The sequence below is a fragment of the Megalopta genalis genome, chromosome 3 (genome assembly GCF_051020955.1).
Source record: "Megalopta genalis isolate 19385.01 chromosome 3, iyMegGena1_principal, whole genome shotgun sequence".
Classification (NCBI taxonomy): Eukaryota; Metazoa; Arthropoda; class Insecta; order Hymenoptera; family Halictidae; genus Megalopta; species Megalopta genalis.
This window is the reverse complement of record NC_135015.1, coordinates 26,840,346-26,857,607: the sequence shown is the minus strand read 5'-3', so window position 1 is coordinate 26,857,607 and position 17,262 is coordinate 26,840,346. Positions and strand designations below refer to the sequence as shown.

Sequence of the window (17,262 nt, the reverse complement as noted above, 5' to 3'; positions counted from 1 at the left end):
GCGGTGTTTTCACGTCGGGAAAAAAAAGTATCGAAAAGGATGGAGCATACGCTGGCGGGCAACGTAAAAATCGCATCAAATTTGCATAAAATTCTTTCGATTCGAATTTTTCATTCGAGGCGAGAGCGGACCTGCTGACAATAAATTCACACGCGTCTGTCTAGAGAGATATTAAGAATAATTTCAGCATAATTTATACGAACGACAGTGCTCGCGTACGCGAGTGAAATATGTCCGGCGTGTTTCGCTTAAACAATCCTAATGGATTTATGGCCGTCGATAATTATTTTAGACACGGAAATACTGTCGCGTCCGCGTTCGCGAAAATTTGTGCGCGTCCGCGGCCGCGGGCCCCGTTGCGAAAGTAACGCTGTTTCGTAGGAAATGACGCGAGATGAGAAAAGTGGTCGGCAAATAGCGTTCGAGAGGTTCGTCGAACTGGTGGCGTCTAATTGATTTACACCGCTAATAAAAGGCTCTTGTTAGGGAACTGGCCGGCGCGTACATAAATTCTCTGTTGCGGAAGCGCGGCGCGAAACGACCAATCAGTGTTTAAATATTCTCGTCCGGAGCGGCGCCTATTGTGCGGCAATAAAGGTGAAAACGGCAAACAGAATTGTTGACGCGGGTAATACTCGGTTAATATTTCAGGGAATAGGAAATTCCGTTCTCTCGGAGCCTGCCGCCGGCTCTCTCTCTCTCTCTCTCACTCTCTCTCTTTTCCGGAAAACTGTCAGCCGGGGAATTGGAATTCGTTTAAAAATTTGAAACCCTATTTTCCTGAAGCGGATACCGCCCCGGCGATCGGGCTCGTTTTACGCGGCAATCGAGGTTTATTCAAAAAATGTGAAATTTCGTTTCGCGCGCAAGGACCCCGGCATGAAATTGAATTTTTCGGCTGGCTGCTGGCTGCACGCCCCGAAAATGTTTGCCCGAAAAATGAAATAATGCTAATGACGGGATCTGCTTGCTGCAATCTCGTTAAGAGATCCTGCTCCGCGCGCAGGCAATTTTCGGGAATATTTTTTACCGCGGGCACGGCGAAGCTTTCCCCGGGAACGGATACGTTCCCGTGTTTAAAGCCATGTATTTCAGAGAGAGAGCGAGAGAGAGAGAGAGAGTATAATCTCTCGGAACGTTTCGATCGAACGATAATTCACGGGCCGGAAAGTAATCGTTGATTTTCGGAACTCGAACGTGGAAACGGTTCGCGCGTTTCCTCGCCGCGCGCGGATGGATCGCGAGCCGCGCGACGTCGGAACGGCGAAAGAAAATTGGGCGAGCGAAAATTCGATCGTGCTCGGACCATGCTCCAGTTGCTTCGGCCACTCTGCCGGAGTGTCTCGGGCAACGGTTTGGCCCGAGGAGCAAACACAATTACGCCCACTGATGGATATTACACGCGCGTCGCTACTTGACGAATTGTTGCCACGCCTGTCTGCTCCGAGGCGACTGATCAGGAAGCCTGTTCGACGGCCGACAAATTGTTTCGAGTGGCCGAATCGATCTCTTCCGCAGCAATCTGCCCGAGCAGTCGTAAAATTGATGTCAAGGCCAGTCGCAAGGGATCGGGCAGCTCGAGCTTACGCCCGGAGTCTTCGTCGAGCGGACGACCATTCGTCATCGTCGTCGTCGCGACAACGCGGACTCTCGCGATCCCGAAATCCTCGAACCGATCGTTCCCTGGACCGTTACCGTTCCGGTATACTTTCTGTTGAATTTTTACAGGCAACGTAAATAATCGTAACAGAGTCAATTTTTATTGAAAAAAAAGAAAAGGAAACACACATAAAGCTAACCGATATTACGGGTGATGGCTGTCGGTAGGCGCAACTACACACCTCGCTCGTCCGCAGGCAACTAACTAAAGAACAACATTTTTGGCGAGCAGAAGTTGCAGGATCTCCTTTATTTCGCGAATCATAGTCTTCTCTGCTCGTTAATTTTTCCGAAAGTTTATCGCTCGTTTCCGGAGGAACAACGGCCCCGCCAAAATCTATGCAACGATCCGCCGCTGCTTCCAGCGAGCAGCCGGAGACGGCGAATTTCTGCGGATCAAAGACGGCCAATAAATTCGCGGGGGAGCTCGACGACAATCGCGGGCCCTCCAAATGGCACACCGGAATCGCTCTTTCAGCACGCTGGATGCGCAAAGCCGTTCGCCACGGTATTTTACGCGTCGCTATGGCCGGCGCATTCTCGAAAATCTGAAATGTACGCGGACTATGCGCGCAAGGTTTCCCGGGTCTCGGTGAATTCGCGGGGCCGCCGTAGCCCCAGGCCGGCGGCCATTGTCGCCGGAAAACGTTCAGGCAGAATGGAATGCGGCCGATAGCGTCGCGAGGTATCAGTTCGCCGGCGGATCGGTGTAAACGGCGTGGCGAAGTTCGCGCGGCCGTCCCGTCACGTTTATCTACGCCGCCTCGGAGCATCTGCGACTCCCCGAAGTGCCGCCCTTACAAAGGAAAACTCCCGGCACCGAAGAAAGTATGCCGAACACGTCCCGGATCCGCCCTCCCCTCTCTAGACAGTATCCAAATTTGATCCGCCGGAGGCGACGGTGCTTCCGGTTTGCCCCCCGGAGCGCTTTCAGCGCCGAACTTACCCTTCGGAATGGCAACTTTCTTCGCTGGTCCACTGTGATTAGGGTCGCACCCTGATTCAATTAAATACCGATGATTTCGTGGAGGTCTGATCGCGAAGCTGCATTTGAGATCAAGACAGGAATTCGATTTCTCGGGAAAATGTGTATGCGCGGAGGACAACGTTCGCTCGAGGATTTTAAACGATACGTGGAACAAAGTGGACGCTGTCCTCTTTTTTGAGACGTCACTGTGTCACGATGATTGATAATAGTCATCTTCTTGACTGCTCGTGAAATGCCCGGTGGCTGAAAATAGTCGTTGTCGCTTGATTGCTTCGTGAAATGCAATTTAAGATTGAGATTTCGGTCATGATTTTTATTTGGGTCTTTGGTTCTAAATAGAATCTATTTCGAATGTATGTATTATATTATTAGAATTATAATTTAATTCAACTGTATCTTATAATTTTTTGACTATATCTTATAATTCAATTCAACTGTATCTTATAATTTTTTAACTATATCTTATAATTTCTAACTATATCTTATAATTTAATTCAACTGTATCTTATAATTTCTAACTATATCTTATAATTTAATTCAACTGTATCTTATAATTTAATTCAACTGTATCTTATAACTTCTAACTATATCTCATAATTTAATTCAACTGTCTGATATTTTATAAGTTACATTCAGTTTCGTAAAGCGACGAGACAACTTCAATAGCACTAAATCTACTACTATACTTAATCAGACTGACACGTGTTGCTTCCCAAGAACGTCTGTACTGAATTTATTTAGATTTTGCTCCATTTTTATTGCAATCTGTGCTTGAATGGACAAATTCATTCAATCGTTTCCTGGAAAAGAGTCTCCATAACTACAACAGTCTTAAAAAACAACGCACGAAACCTGTCATTTTGAGAGATACGATATACAGTAATGTCTCCTTAATTGACGCTCAGATTGTGCATAAAAATGGACAATTTGGGAAGAGGAGACACGATTATTCGAGCGTTTGCAGCTCGTTTTTATAGTTGTTGACAATCTATAACCATAACAAAAGAGCCACAAGGCTCGAACAATCGTATCTCCTCTTCCAAAGTTGTCCATTTTTGTGGACAATCTGAGCGTCAATTGAAGAGACATTGCTGTATTTAGTGTTAAAATATGCCGGAAACAGACAAAAATGTTCGCAGGAAAGCTATTGCGTTACGGAATCGTATTGCGTTACCGTAAGATTAGCAAAATAACTTCGACAGAAATTATCACTTTATAAAAGTCAAGAATAAGCGAACAGAAATGGGACAATTTTTCCCGAAAGAAATACTTCTTCCTTCGGCACAAAAAGCCCCTCCTCCCCGGCGAGTAGATGTCGAAAATTCGAAGCAATGCGTCAAACAAGATCGCCACTCTATCACCGTCCTTAACACGCGACGATCGAGAGACCGAATCGCAAAGAGGACGGTGGATTCTTATTGCACCTCGAAGAGAGGAAGACGGCGCCGAAACGAGCAAGGAGATGCGTGCAGTCGACAAAAGACTATTTTTGAGCAAACGAGTAGCCCGAATGCTGCCATTGGCACAGTTCCCTTGGTTCTTTTGAAATTCCTTGCCGCGCCGCGTTTAAGGAGGCGAACGCGGCGGCTGAATCCCCCGCTTGAAAATAATTTCCACTTCACCGTGGCCGTCCATTATTCAAAGGGAATCGGAGGAGTTTTAAGTAAGTAAAACCCGATTTAAAGATACTTAAGTCCGCCACGGGGCGGCGTGGAGAGGCGCGGAGCTGGAAACCGTAAAAGGGATTTCGAGGCGAGGCGAGGCTCGCGGAAGAAAATTTTTAAGCTCCGCGATAACCGGAAAACGTGGGCTGCCTTTCTATAAAGCCACTTTACACGTTTAATCCGTACACAGACATAGAGCGAGCGAGCGAGAGAAAGAGAGAGAGAGAGAGAGGGAGAGAGAGGAAGTCCGAGTTGCCCGGCGAGAACAGCGAATTAAATTATTATGGTCCGAGGTTTTCCGCCGGGATCGGTGAATTTTTGAGCGGCGGGGATCGGCGAAAAAACGTCGGCGGTGCTCGGGACCCGAGTCGTTTATAATGTCATCATGCGGCGCCGTGCGCCGACTCGGCGATCGGGTTTCAATCGGCAATAAAAATCCTTCGATTCGCCATAAAACCGGCTGACCAACGTGCAATTTTCCCCCGCTCGCTAATGGCCCGCAGAAGGGGTCAGGACAGTAAAAATTCTGGCGTGAGCGAGCGAACGGCCGTAGGAGGAGTGAGGGGGGGAGGGGGCAAACAGCAATAAAGTATCGCGATATACACCCGCTGCAACTTACTGCAATTGCTGACGCCGCCGGAATCGTAATGAGGGAGAGTCCAACGATCGGCGTGACCAGCGTGGCCAACTCTTCCCCCTTGCCCCTCTCTTCCCCCCCATCGTCACGCTGCTAAATTGTTCGCGAAAGCGGCCACCGGAATTTATGCCGGTGCACGACGACGCTTGCTTTCGGCACCGCGACGACGTCGACGACCGAAAGAATTCCGCCGTTCGCGGGATTCAACTTCGGAATTGTTTCATCGATATGGAGTACTCCTCGCGAGACGCCGCTGAACTTGCGAGACGAATCGTTTGTCTCAACCGAATCCCGAGAAGCCGTTTTCCGCGCCTTTCCGCGACGAGGAAATTTTAATCGGAATCTCCGCAGCCGGAGCTGGTTAAACCGTTGCGACTGATTCTTTATTCGGCGGAATTTTTGGACCTTGAGCTTTTCATTTTCGTTTGGAAATGAAGAAAAATGGACGCTAGTCCAGACCGCCGCATTCGGAAATCGAGGTACGGAGTTCAAATGTGAGTAACAACGTTCGCGAAGACGACACTGGGTCACCGTTGTGACTCGGGACTTTGTAATATGTTTGTTATATTTTACAGTTTTTCAACGAACTCCTCTTCCACCAAAGAGTTAGGTGCGAAGCAAGTGTACCGATAATTCAGCTACGGGTCAAAAGTGACCCGTAAACCCTGGTAAACTAATTTCTGTAACATCTCAGAAAATTTAGTGTCGCTTGGCCTGACTATAAAAAAGTTACAGTAAATTCCCCGTAATCGGCGCTCAGATTTTACGCAGAAATGGAGAATTTCAGAAGAGAAGGTGCGATTAATCGCGCTCTGCTGCCCGTTTTTATAGTTCTTGACGATCTCCTCGTCTCAAATTGTCCATTTTCTTGCGCATTCTGAGCGCGAATTAGGAAGAAATTTCTGTAATCGTATCTCCTTTTCCCAAATTGTCCATTCTTGTTTGCAAACTGAAGGAAAATTGAGGAAAATCTACTGTACTCGAACGGTATTTTTGCGCCAGATCAAAATTCACTGTTAAAAAAGTCCAACCGCGGATAGATTAGGTTGAGTGAAATTAAGAGAAATAGGTCCTCTATGCGGCAGATTTCCCCACTGTTTCACTTTATCGCGGACATAATTTTTATTACAGTACGAGAGGGAACGTTGGCTCGTTTCGTGTTAATCTTTCTTTCTTTCTGAAAAAGACTACACAAGAGAACGAAGCGATAATACCCGAAAGACGATTAAAAATCGAGAGAAGTTCGTCGATTCGAAAGACTGCTAAAAAAACCCGATAAAATTGCATCGGTTCGCAAGACGATGAAAAATTCTCGAAAACACGGTATCTCTGATTCTGCGAATTGTCCATTTTTATGTACAATTTGTATATCAATTATGGAGAATTTACTGCGTTTGTAGAGCCTGTTAATTTCACGCGAGACAAGAGACGGCGCGCAAATATCGAATTAACAGCGATTCGATGATGTTTAACAAAAGGAGATTGCTTCGCTGGGAACGCGATTAGCTGTTTTGGAGCGTGGCACCGCGGCGGCTGATCGAAGGGATCTGGATCAGCAATTCAGGGAGTAATAATAGACAACGGAAACGGACAAGCCGCGCGAGTATCGCGCTGATATTGCCGACGCACCGTGTAACCGCGTTTCCAAAATTTTCCCGGTTAATACAGATCTCGGGCTTTCTAAAGCGGCGTAATGCGGGACTGCATCTGCATAACGCGCGGAACACAATGTGCAATAGCAGGCTGCGGAGCGTAAGGTCGGGCGTCGGTAATGAAATCGCGCGTCGCTCGGCCGTAATGACGACCCCGGGGCGTCGCGACGCTTACAGTTTTCGCGATAACGACGCGCAGAAACGAACCGGAGCTCGCTGATCCCAGAAACGCGCGGAAACCAGAGATACGCCATAAAATTCTTCCGCCGAATACACCGACCGGTACACCCTTGGATCGATCCTTCGGATTAATTCATTGCAACCGGTCGAGGAACAATTGAATACCATTTTCTGACAGTCGATTCTTCTCTTTGTAAGTCCATCTCGATTCGAAAGGGCTGATCCTTGGACTGTTGGATTTTTCTGACAAAGAATTTCCAAGGATTCGCATCGATCATCGCCAAGCACGACGATCTTTCTCGCGCACACAAACGTAGAAATTAAAGCTCGCAATAGAGATCATTCTACGTAGATCTGTACTTTGACGTAGCCCAAAGATGCACCCTCAAGATCGGCAAACTTTCTCTGCCAGCAATCTAAACATTCTCAGCAAAAAACGAAATATTGTCTTCCACTTTTCCATAGTTGACACATTCTGTTTTCTGACATATACAGTGTTAATCCTCCAGTTAAGTTTTAAGACTGACGCCATATCTCTGCATGCTTGGAAAGGTCGATCATTTGTCTGTCCAATGCACCTAAGTTCATGCCGATCGAGTGATAAATGACAAAGTTATGGCAGTTCTTCCGGACCAAGTCTTTAATCGACGTTGAATAAAAAGCGATTATTAAATTGATCGCAAGACTTGGTAAAAGCGCATCGGGAACGTTCCGATTGATGCAGCGAGCACATGATGATGCTTGTTTGAGTCGATCAAATGTTTTCGCGTGGCATAAACGATTTCTGGATGGCAGAGAATCGCTAGAAGGTGGCCAACATACGGGAAGGCCAATTTCAATTCGAAAACCTGAAACGATCGGAGAAATAGGTATTTTTATTGCAACTGGCCGCAATGCTTCGCTGAGAACGATGGAAAAGACTATGATCATGAACTAAGAAACGATTCGGAGCATTCTTCGCGTCGTATCAGTCCCGATTATCAAGATCCAGACAGGCGGATGCTATTGCACGATAACGCGCCGTCTCGTAACAATCTCCCATGTGCATTCTGGGTTTACTTGGACAAGTGTCACAGTATTCACTTTGCCGAATAGAGTTACTAGATATTTCTTTCAAGTTTAGAACATTTTCTGCGTAATCGTTGGTTTCCTTTATAATTTCATTTATCAATTCGTCCGTGAGAAATGCTTTAAAAAGCGTCGCTAAGGCGACACTGGGTCACCGTTGACTCGGGACTTTGTAATATGTTTGTTAAATTTTACAGTTTTTCAACGAACTCCTCTTCGACTAAAGAGTTAGGTGCGAAGCAAGTGTACTAATAATTCAGCTATGGATCCCAAGTGACCCGTGAACCCTGGTAAACTAATTTCTCTAACATCTCAGAAAATTTAGTATCGCTTGGCCTGACTATAAAAAAGTTACAGTGACAACTGTGGCAATACACTAAAAGGTATTCTATCTGGAATATGTAATTCTTCCGTAACATCACGCCGTTCATCTAAGTCTTGCAACGAATCTTCGCTTTCGCTTTCAATCATTCTCATTCTTCGTCTCTTCGGTAGTATAATTTCGCTGCTACTACTCGAAGTGTCAGAATCATAACCAACATTGTCTTCCACAATGTCTTTTAACTCTTCGAAGTCAAATACGTCTTCGGTATCACTCGGCTCTAAATTCTCATCGTAATATTTATTTTTCTCCATGTTGCTAACCATAGAAAAGGTGAAAAAATGGTTTAATCGTAACGGTACAGACTTAGCACGTTTTAACTACAGATAACAATTGCTAACGCCGACGATAACGTATGCTAAAATCATTTCGCTCCGTAGCAGAGCCTTCGGGGTTACGGAACAAATGACAAATGTCTCCGTAGCGGAGCCTTCGGAGCGCTAAGGGTTGATTGTCGCATCGCGTATTCGAACGATCGGTGTCCAACGCGTTCGAATCTCTTCCCATCGATCGAAATCCCGTCATCTCGAAAGGCTGATACTGTCTTCCATATTTCCTAGCTCGAAGCTCGGGGCAGATATGAAGCAATCGCATCTTCGTTTCTATCCCACTCGCGCAATGAAGTCCTCAGCCCGCAGCTGGTGGGGATTTCCCGGCGATAGGAAAAAGCTACTTTTCCCGAAGAGTTAGTCGGGAGCCGGAGTCGGGGTATCCTTTTCCATTCAGCTCGTCCATTTCCACGTGCGCCGCCGCGTCGGGCCGGGCCGGGCCGCGCCTCGCCCACGCGTATGTATAATACATGGCCGTGCACGTCGCCGCAGATTGCGGGTCATTCCATTCTTAGCTCGACGACGGCGGTCGGAGACCGAAGCTTCCTCTGTCCGCGGCATTATCAGGACTTTCCCCGTAAAGTATACCCGGCAATGGCCATCGGCCGGCCACATGCTACGAGTACGCGCGCCGTCCACGGGCGAACCCGAAAAATATCGAAAAATCCGAGTTGCCGGCCACGGTTCTGCTCGCGACGGAGCGGAGACTGCAAGCAGACTCCGGACGGCGTAACGAGACTTCCCGAAGATCGCGCGAAACGTATCGCGACTTTGGAGCCGAGCTTTGTCGGCGTCTTCGCCAGCGTGTCCGGAGACTTGCTCGCGACGCGGAAATTCCGAGAGACGCGAACGACTCGCTCGTTTGCGTATCGATACTTTCCGATGCAGCCCGCGCGCCTCGGGTAGGTGTCTCGTTCTCGTCGGCGAGCGTTTCGTCGACGAGATTTGCTTTCGCAGACAGAGTTTGCCCGGGGATAGAGTTCAGAGGTCCTCGCGGCGCGCAGTTGATTCTCCTCGACGTCTCGGGAACTTTGACACAGCGGTCACATTTATTTGATAAGCGAAAATAGAGCCGCGCGATGGAGTTTGCGAGACGGGAACGAGAACGTCGGGCCGAAATGTTGTCTCGATTTATTTTCTGCCTCGCGCCTCGATCGGTTTTAACGTTTACATAACAGAACGTTGTCGAGAGAGTTCAACTGTGGTTTCGCACAGTTCGATAAATTGTTTCTTAAACAGTTAGCTGCGGCGAAACTTTTTCAGAACGGTATTCGTGGTATAAATGCATTTCGTACAACTTCCAAAATATGAAAGAATTTACGAAATCATTTTGTATAGACAAGATGCTTGATTTGAAGGGGCGCATTACGTAGTGCATTTATTTTTTGTTATAGCTCGAGGGGTTTCGGAGATTTGAAGGACAACTTTGGTTTTTAAAATAGAATACTATATTTTTTACATCAAAATATGGGAGAATGTCGAATTCTGAGTAAAAAAGTATCGACCTTTGTTAGCCCTTAGCCTGATAGCTAACGAGTAATTTCACTTTACTTCTTGAAAAGAAATAAAGCTTTAAATTCAGTCGATTGAAGACCGAACGGACGATTATTATACAAAATTAAAAATGATTGCATAATTTTATTAAGATTTGCAAGAGGCACGAATGCTGAAGAATTAATCAATGCCACATAAGTTTGCTTCGTAATTTTCGTTTAATTGAATGAAATATTTCAATTTTATGAAAATTGTTTAGCTTTTTGCCACGCGGTCATGAAAGTGTTAAGATTTGCAAGAGGCACGAACATTGAAGAAGTAATCGATGCCACATAAGTTCGCTTTTCGTAATTGTTATTTACCTGAATCAAAAATATACCACTTCAATTTTACGAAACTTCCGAGATTTCTGGCGCGATCGTGGAAGTGTTAATACAGCGATGCAATCTATCAACTAACGAAGAAACTGCAGTCTGAATCGCATCCGCGCCGAGCGTAACGCACGCTGCGGCAATGATTATCGTCTCCGGAAAATCCCGAATAAAAAGTCCATTCGCCAAGTCCATCGAAAGCCGGGCAGCAGTGCTTTCGAACTATCGGTGATCACGGACGGAGCCTGTGCGTGGCCTCGCTTGTGTGAGAGAGAATTAAAATAAAAACGCAATCGATTCCGGCGACGCGTAGGCGACAGAATAATCGCGTCGAATATCGAGTTCTCGTGCGTTTTTCATTTTATACTGCCGATTTATACGGGGCGCGGGGCTTTTCGGTATTGCGAACGCGGCGTCGGATTTCCTATGCGCGGCCGCATATTAATTTGTCCTTGCCCGCGAGAATTAAGCTCGTCGGGGAGGGAGGCGAGGGGTGAGGATCCAGTATCACGATCCTGCATAAGATAATAAGGACATCCAGGTTGCCCGGGACTTTTACGGCTGATCCATACAATTCATTAGAGCCGGCAGGTATCTCTTACGAGGCTCCCAGCTTCCGGCGCGGCGAGGCGAGGCGAGGCGAGGCGGTGTTCACGGGAATGTAAGCAGCCGGAGCACTTCGGTGCCGCTGCCGCCCCCGCCGACGTGACGAGCGATCGTGCCGGATAAGCCTCGAAGCCAGCCCCGGCGATAACGTTTGCAAAATTTAACATTCCGAGCGCAGCAATAATCTTCGGAGCACGGGGAAACGTCACGTTGCTCGCCTCGCCTCGCCGCGCTCCGCCTCGCCGCGCCGTGCTCCGCCTCGCCACGCATCGCCTCGCCTCGCAAACTTTACGGGCGCTGTACCGACGAGAAATGGCCGCGCCTTATGCAAGAATTTTGTAATTTCCCTCTCGCAATACCGTAATGCTTCCACGGCGCAGCTCCGATTGTTTCGCGGAGGCCGGGAATGCACCGGGATGAGTGCAGTTGCACGGCCTCGCTGCTGCTCGCTCCGCGCACGGCTTCGGTTTTTCTACAGAGCGATCCACAGAGCGCGTTGCTCTGCCAAGATTCGTTTGAAAAACCGTTTCTACGCGCTTAATTTGTCGATCCGATGTCGGGGCACGTTGTCGTACCTTCTCCCGAAAGCGCGTAACATTTTCATTTTCCACGAAGAAAAACGTCGACAAACATTTTTATTATTTTTTTTTTGACGCTCTCGCAGTTCGACGATAAATCTGAGAAAAATTGGGCGCACTGCTTTTTGATAGTGCCTTATCAGGCAATTAATTTCAGGGCGGCTTGGTATTCTTATTTTCGAGATATCTTCAATTTTCCGATTTTTTGGGGGGGTTTTTCATTGTTGATAACCACAGCTTGCGACCGAAAAATCTGAAAAAATTCTATAATATGCGGCTCGATGCCCGAAACAAGCCACATTTTTTTCAAAATTTTAAAAAGTCACCGGAACCCTTCGGTGAAGGGAGAATTGGCAGAAAAGCGCCTAAATCTAATTTACATTTACAGAGAAATAAATACTATAACTACATTTACAGAGAAGTTCCAGGGTTGAAATTTCGCACGGATGAGCTTTTCTTGGTCAGCTATCGAACGGTATAATATTCGTTAAAAAACCTCTGAGGGCAGTTTTATCGAATCCACGATTAGCGCGAAGCTCGTACAATTTTATCGAATCTGCGATCTGCGCGAAGCGTCTCGCGAGGAAAGAAATTCGCGGTCTGTTCGTTTCGTTCGAATGTCGTTCGGTTCTCGATTAATGAGATATCGAGTGTCTCCGAGCAGATTTTGGAGCGCGTTATCTGGAACGGCGCGGTGTAAAAACGGTCGCCCGCGTTTATGAAAGACGTTGTAGAACACGTGCACGTAGCGCATTGTCTAATGTCTCCTGTCGTGGCAGTAAGGGGAGAAATTGAGATAAACTAGGACAATCAACGGCGACGGAATGGGGGGAAGGTCTGAAAGCACCAGGGACGTAACTGTATGGAACCTCCGCTGCTTATCAGCGCCCTGGAGTTATTAGTATCGACGTGGTTTCCTTAACATTGAAATCTCCCGTCGCCATCCCGGCCGCGGGCCTCTTCTTATCGCTGCGCGACTGACCGTAGCATCTCCTTTGTCCAGTTACAAGTCTATCGGATCAGATACTTTCAATATTTCCGTCAGTCTTCGTCGATTTTACCAGACTTTGACTGAAAGTCTCGAAAATCTCTGGCGAAAAAATCGCGAAATTTACGATGGATATTTTTTGATTGAACAGCGATTTTTAAAATAAATTTGGATAACTTTAACGCGCTTTTTAAACGTGCACGACTTCATCGTCAAAATTGTCTATTATTAATTAGAAAGAAAAGTTAGAAAAAGAAGAGAGTGACAAGAAACAAACATGGCGTTTGACAGATATTCTCATTCAATATCCTGAAGGCTATTTTGGATAACCATATATTTATCTTGCGATTAAACGTTATATTAAGATTCCTTAAAGCTCTGATCCTACAATTGCAATATCAGGAATTGTTAAACAAAAGATTAGAGACCAGTCGTTTCGACTGACTTGGTAATTTTAGTATTAAAGACGATGAGGCTGGAAATCCAATCGGTTTAAACAATATTTGGCTTGAATTAAATGTGAATAAAATATCTCAGCATGATCTGCTAGATGGGAGAGCAGAGAGGGAGATGCATCCCACCGCAAAATTTAGGCTAACCGGACAACGCAAAGATGCAAGTCCGATCTTCCAAATTATAGATCATCAGAAGATCTCGTTGCAATTAGCGAAAATCGCTGCGCAGCGTCTCGTCGAGATCCATGGACAATCAAAGACAGCTCACTGTAATAAATTTTCTCTAATTGACGCTCAGATTGTGCACAAAAATAAACAATTTGTGAAGAGGAGATGCGATTATTCGAGCCTTGTATCACGTTTTTATAGTTGTTGACAATCGAAGTTATCGATTGTTAACAACTATATAAACTATATATCCTTTATAGTTATAAAGGCTCATATAATCGCATCTCCTCTTCCCAAGTTGTCCATTTTTAGGCGCAATCTCAGCGCGAATTATGGAGAAATTACTGTACTTGCAGTAATTTTGCAGCGGCTCCTTTGACTCGAATTCCCGAAAGACAACTCATAATACAATGACGTAAATTTTTTAATTTCAACATTCTGAAACTGAATTTTATTTTTACATATTGCTGACAGTTTTCTGATTAAAATGAGACCAAACATGACATAGTTTGAACAAAAATTCCTGATTATTCAAAATAAGATCGATCACGGTGTAATTGAATAAATATGGGCTAAAACACGTTGTGATTCGTATCATTTTAATTGGGAAAATCTGACCAATATATTGAAAAAATGTTCACGTATAGAAAATTAGAAATAAAAATGTCAAGTCATCGATGAATTTACAATAATTTGACCAAATATTCCTGATTATTCAAAATAAGATCGATCACGAATTGTAATTGAATAAATATGGACAAAAGCACGTCGTGTTTTGTCTCATTTTAATTGAAAAGATCTGACCAATATATTCAATTGGGAAGAGGAGACGCGATTGTTCGAGCCTCGTGACTCGTTCTTATATTAACCGATTGTCAATAACTATAAAAACGAACCGCATGGCTGGAATAATCGCACCGTCTCTTTGCAAATTATTCTAAATTATTATTTTTGTTTGCAAGCTGAGCACCAATTAAGGAGAACTCACTGTAATTAACACGTTCCGTGCCGAGCTTTTTCTACTCGAATCTTCACACTTTGATATTTTACTAAAACTTGATGTATTACGTGCAATTATTAATTCTCGTACACATAACAACGTAACAAAAACTTATCAACGCCCATTCTAGCGGTGGAAATTGATTCTTCGGTTCTAAATTTCTTGTAAACAATTTGTTCAGTTCACTAAGTAAACATGCAAGCGTGTACCATCGATGGTACACGTGGCACGGAACGTGTTAACTGTCGAACGAAGGACTTCCGCGACTATGACGAAACCGAGTCTGCTCGGAGCGGAGCGGGGGAACGTAGACGGGCCAAAACAACGCGGCGCGGCGCGAGCCATTCCGGTATCAGTCGGATTAATGATGCTCGGGGTGCAACAACGAGCCGTAGTAGGCTAATAATGTCTGCAACAACGGGCCAAAGCTCCGACGGTGTTGGTTTATTCATCGGCGCGCGGCGGACGGTAAAGTGCACTACATAGATTTCCGCGCGAGTTTCCGCGGCTATTTTCCCTTCCCTCCCCGACCGTCCCCCCCGCGATACCTGCGCGCCTGCCACGCGGAGTAAGGTAAGTTCATATCGTCGGCCGGGAAATCGAGTTTACGCGGGAAAAGAACAGCAGCGAACGAACGGTAGCGCTGTTGTTCTTCGACCAGCGTCGAAGTTTCATTCCGGCGCACAATGCTGATACTTCTTACCTTTTTCCATCGAAAGGAGACAATGGTTTCGCCGTTTATTGCGCTGCGCGGGCGATACCTTTTTTGGGAAGTGGGAACCCAAATGTGCGAAACAGATTTTAGGGAGTCGAAGGGAAATCAAATTCGAACACGTTAGAATTACAGAAAATATTGTCGAATTGTCCTTCAGCTTGCAAACGAAAATGGACAATTTGGGAAGAGAATTGTCCTTCAGGTTGCAAACAAAACTGGACAATTTGTGAAGAGAATTATCCTTCAGCTTGCAAACGAAAATGGACAATTTGGGAAGAAAATTGTTCTTCAGCTTGCAAACGAAAATGGACAATTTGGGATGAGAATTGTCCTTCAGCTTGCCAGCCAAAATGGAAAATTTGGGAAGAGAATTGTCCTTCAGTTTGCAAACAAAAATGGAAAATTTGGGAAGAGAATTGTCCTTCAGGTTGCAAACAAAAATGGCAAATTTGGGAAGAGAATTGTCCTTCAGGTTGCAAACGAAAATGGACAATTTGGGAAGAAAATTGTCCTTCAGATTGCAAATAAAAGTGGACAATTTGGGAAGAGAATTGTCCTTCAGCTTGCAAACGAAAATGGACAATTTTGGAAGAGAATTGTCCTTCAGCTTGCAAACGAAAATGGAAAATTTGGGAAGAGAATTGTCCTTCAGCTTGCAAACGAAAATGGACAATTTGGGAAGAAAATTGTCCTTCAGGTTGCAAACAAAACTGGACAATTTGGGAAGAGGATTCTCGGAAGCCGATTGCCAACAACTATAAAAAGGACAACTATAAAAGGCTCGAAGCTCGAAGCTTGCTTTTCCCAAGTTGTATATTTTCGTTTCGAAGCTGAGGGACAATAATGGCAGAATTTACTGCATCAACGAGGGTTTTTTGTTGTGGTGCATAACAGGGCTGGCTGAACTTTTGATCACTATTGCGACCTGTTCTTTTAAATTATAGGTCTGCTAACATCGTATGTGTTAAGTGTTCATTAAAAAAAAAAAATAGCGATTTAACCCTTTCATGGGGACAAAATGAATTTCGAAAAGAATTGGAACATTCACCTACCATAATTTTATCGTACAGTAATACAGCTGTTATTTAATCGTTATTTTATTGTTATATAATTCGCTTTCCTGTTATTTCTAATTTTTCACCCTTCAAGATTAGAGATTCGAGTTTTCAATCGTGTCGCGTCCCGCTGCAGCGGCGTTTGCTTACGTCCGACGCTTTCTTCGATTAAAAAGGCACCCTTCGTTAATTGAAAAAAAAACAACTGCTCGATCGTTCTCGCGAATCGCTATCGCATCACGTTCTCGAATCGCGACGACCGAATTTTCGCAGTCGCCGAAACAGAACGGCCGCTTCGACCGGGCGCGTCTCGTTGATTTCAAGTCGGTTCTCGCACGCGCCATTATTTTCCGGCGAGCACGAAGAACCGCGCGGTCCGGTTGCGAGCTCTTTAAATTTCAGTCCCGCAAAAATTGCGGCATATTGGATTTCACGCCGGCGAGAGCGGCGCGAATTTGTTAATCACTTTCGGGCCCGAAAGTAGGCGGGGACGGAATTTTATAGGCGGCCGCGCCCGCGCACGCGACCCGGCGCGTTATAAATTTGTTCACGCGACCAATTATGCCCGCCGGTACACGTTAAACGGCCTCGTAAAACGCTTGTTATTATTCTTCGTTCCCCCGGCCCCGCCGAATTTCGAGCGAATTTGACGCGACGCCGCGCCCCTCGCGTCGCGAGAATTTCGCGCGCGACGCTCTGTCCTCCCTGCTCTTTTTCCCGCTCGCACGGTCGCTCGGAACCCTGGCAAATCTGCCTGTTCACCCCCTCTAACCCCGCGGCGTTTCGTTAACTAGCTTTAGCGAGGCAGCGAGCGATCGCGCGGGTAAGGAAATTGCGTACTGAAAATTAAACGCGGACCGAAAAGCACGGCGGCCTTTCGTCCGATCGATATCGTACGCCGTACGCGTCTGAAACGCGCCGGCAATTAAATTGGCCGGCATCGGCTCGGGAAAACAGCTGCGAGGACTGCGTTCCGCGAATGCAAAACTCACCGTGCACTTCTGCGGGCCACGGCGAACGCTTCTTGCGCGGCTCCATGCCTCTCCCTGGAACAAACAGAGATTCGTTCGATGAATATCAAAGTCGGTCTCCATCCTGAACGACTTTTTAAATACGGCTTGTACTAGGTGTACGAGAAATAGATGTCACGATTATGCGAAATTGATTCTACGCCTTCGATTTATTTGTGGAGAACGATGCAAGGAAGGTGCTGTAAAATGACTGGTTTTTTCGAGATCAAAAAGTTGTAATTATTTTCTTCGATGTGTCGCTT

General features: G+C 45.9%; 1 protein-coding gene across 2 annotated transcripts in view; it reads right to left on the bottom strand.

Annotated features, from left to right (window-relative positions):
- The window catches only part of LOC117222044 (uncharacterized), a 192,791-nt gene that overhangs the window by 75,012 nt on the left and 100,517 nt on the right, over positions 1-17,262 (bottom strand). For both annotated transcript variants that reach the window (XM_033473500.2, XM_033473502.2), the window contains exon 3: positions 16,982-17,035. In XM_033473500.2, coding sequence (XP_033329391.1) covers positions 16,982-17,035 — 54 coding nt within the window. The remainder of the gene's footprint in view (positions 1-16,981; positions 17,036-17,262) is intronic.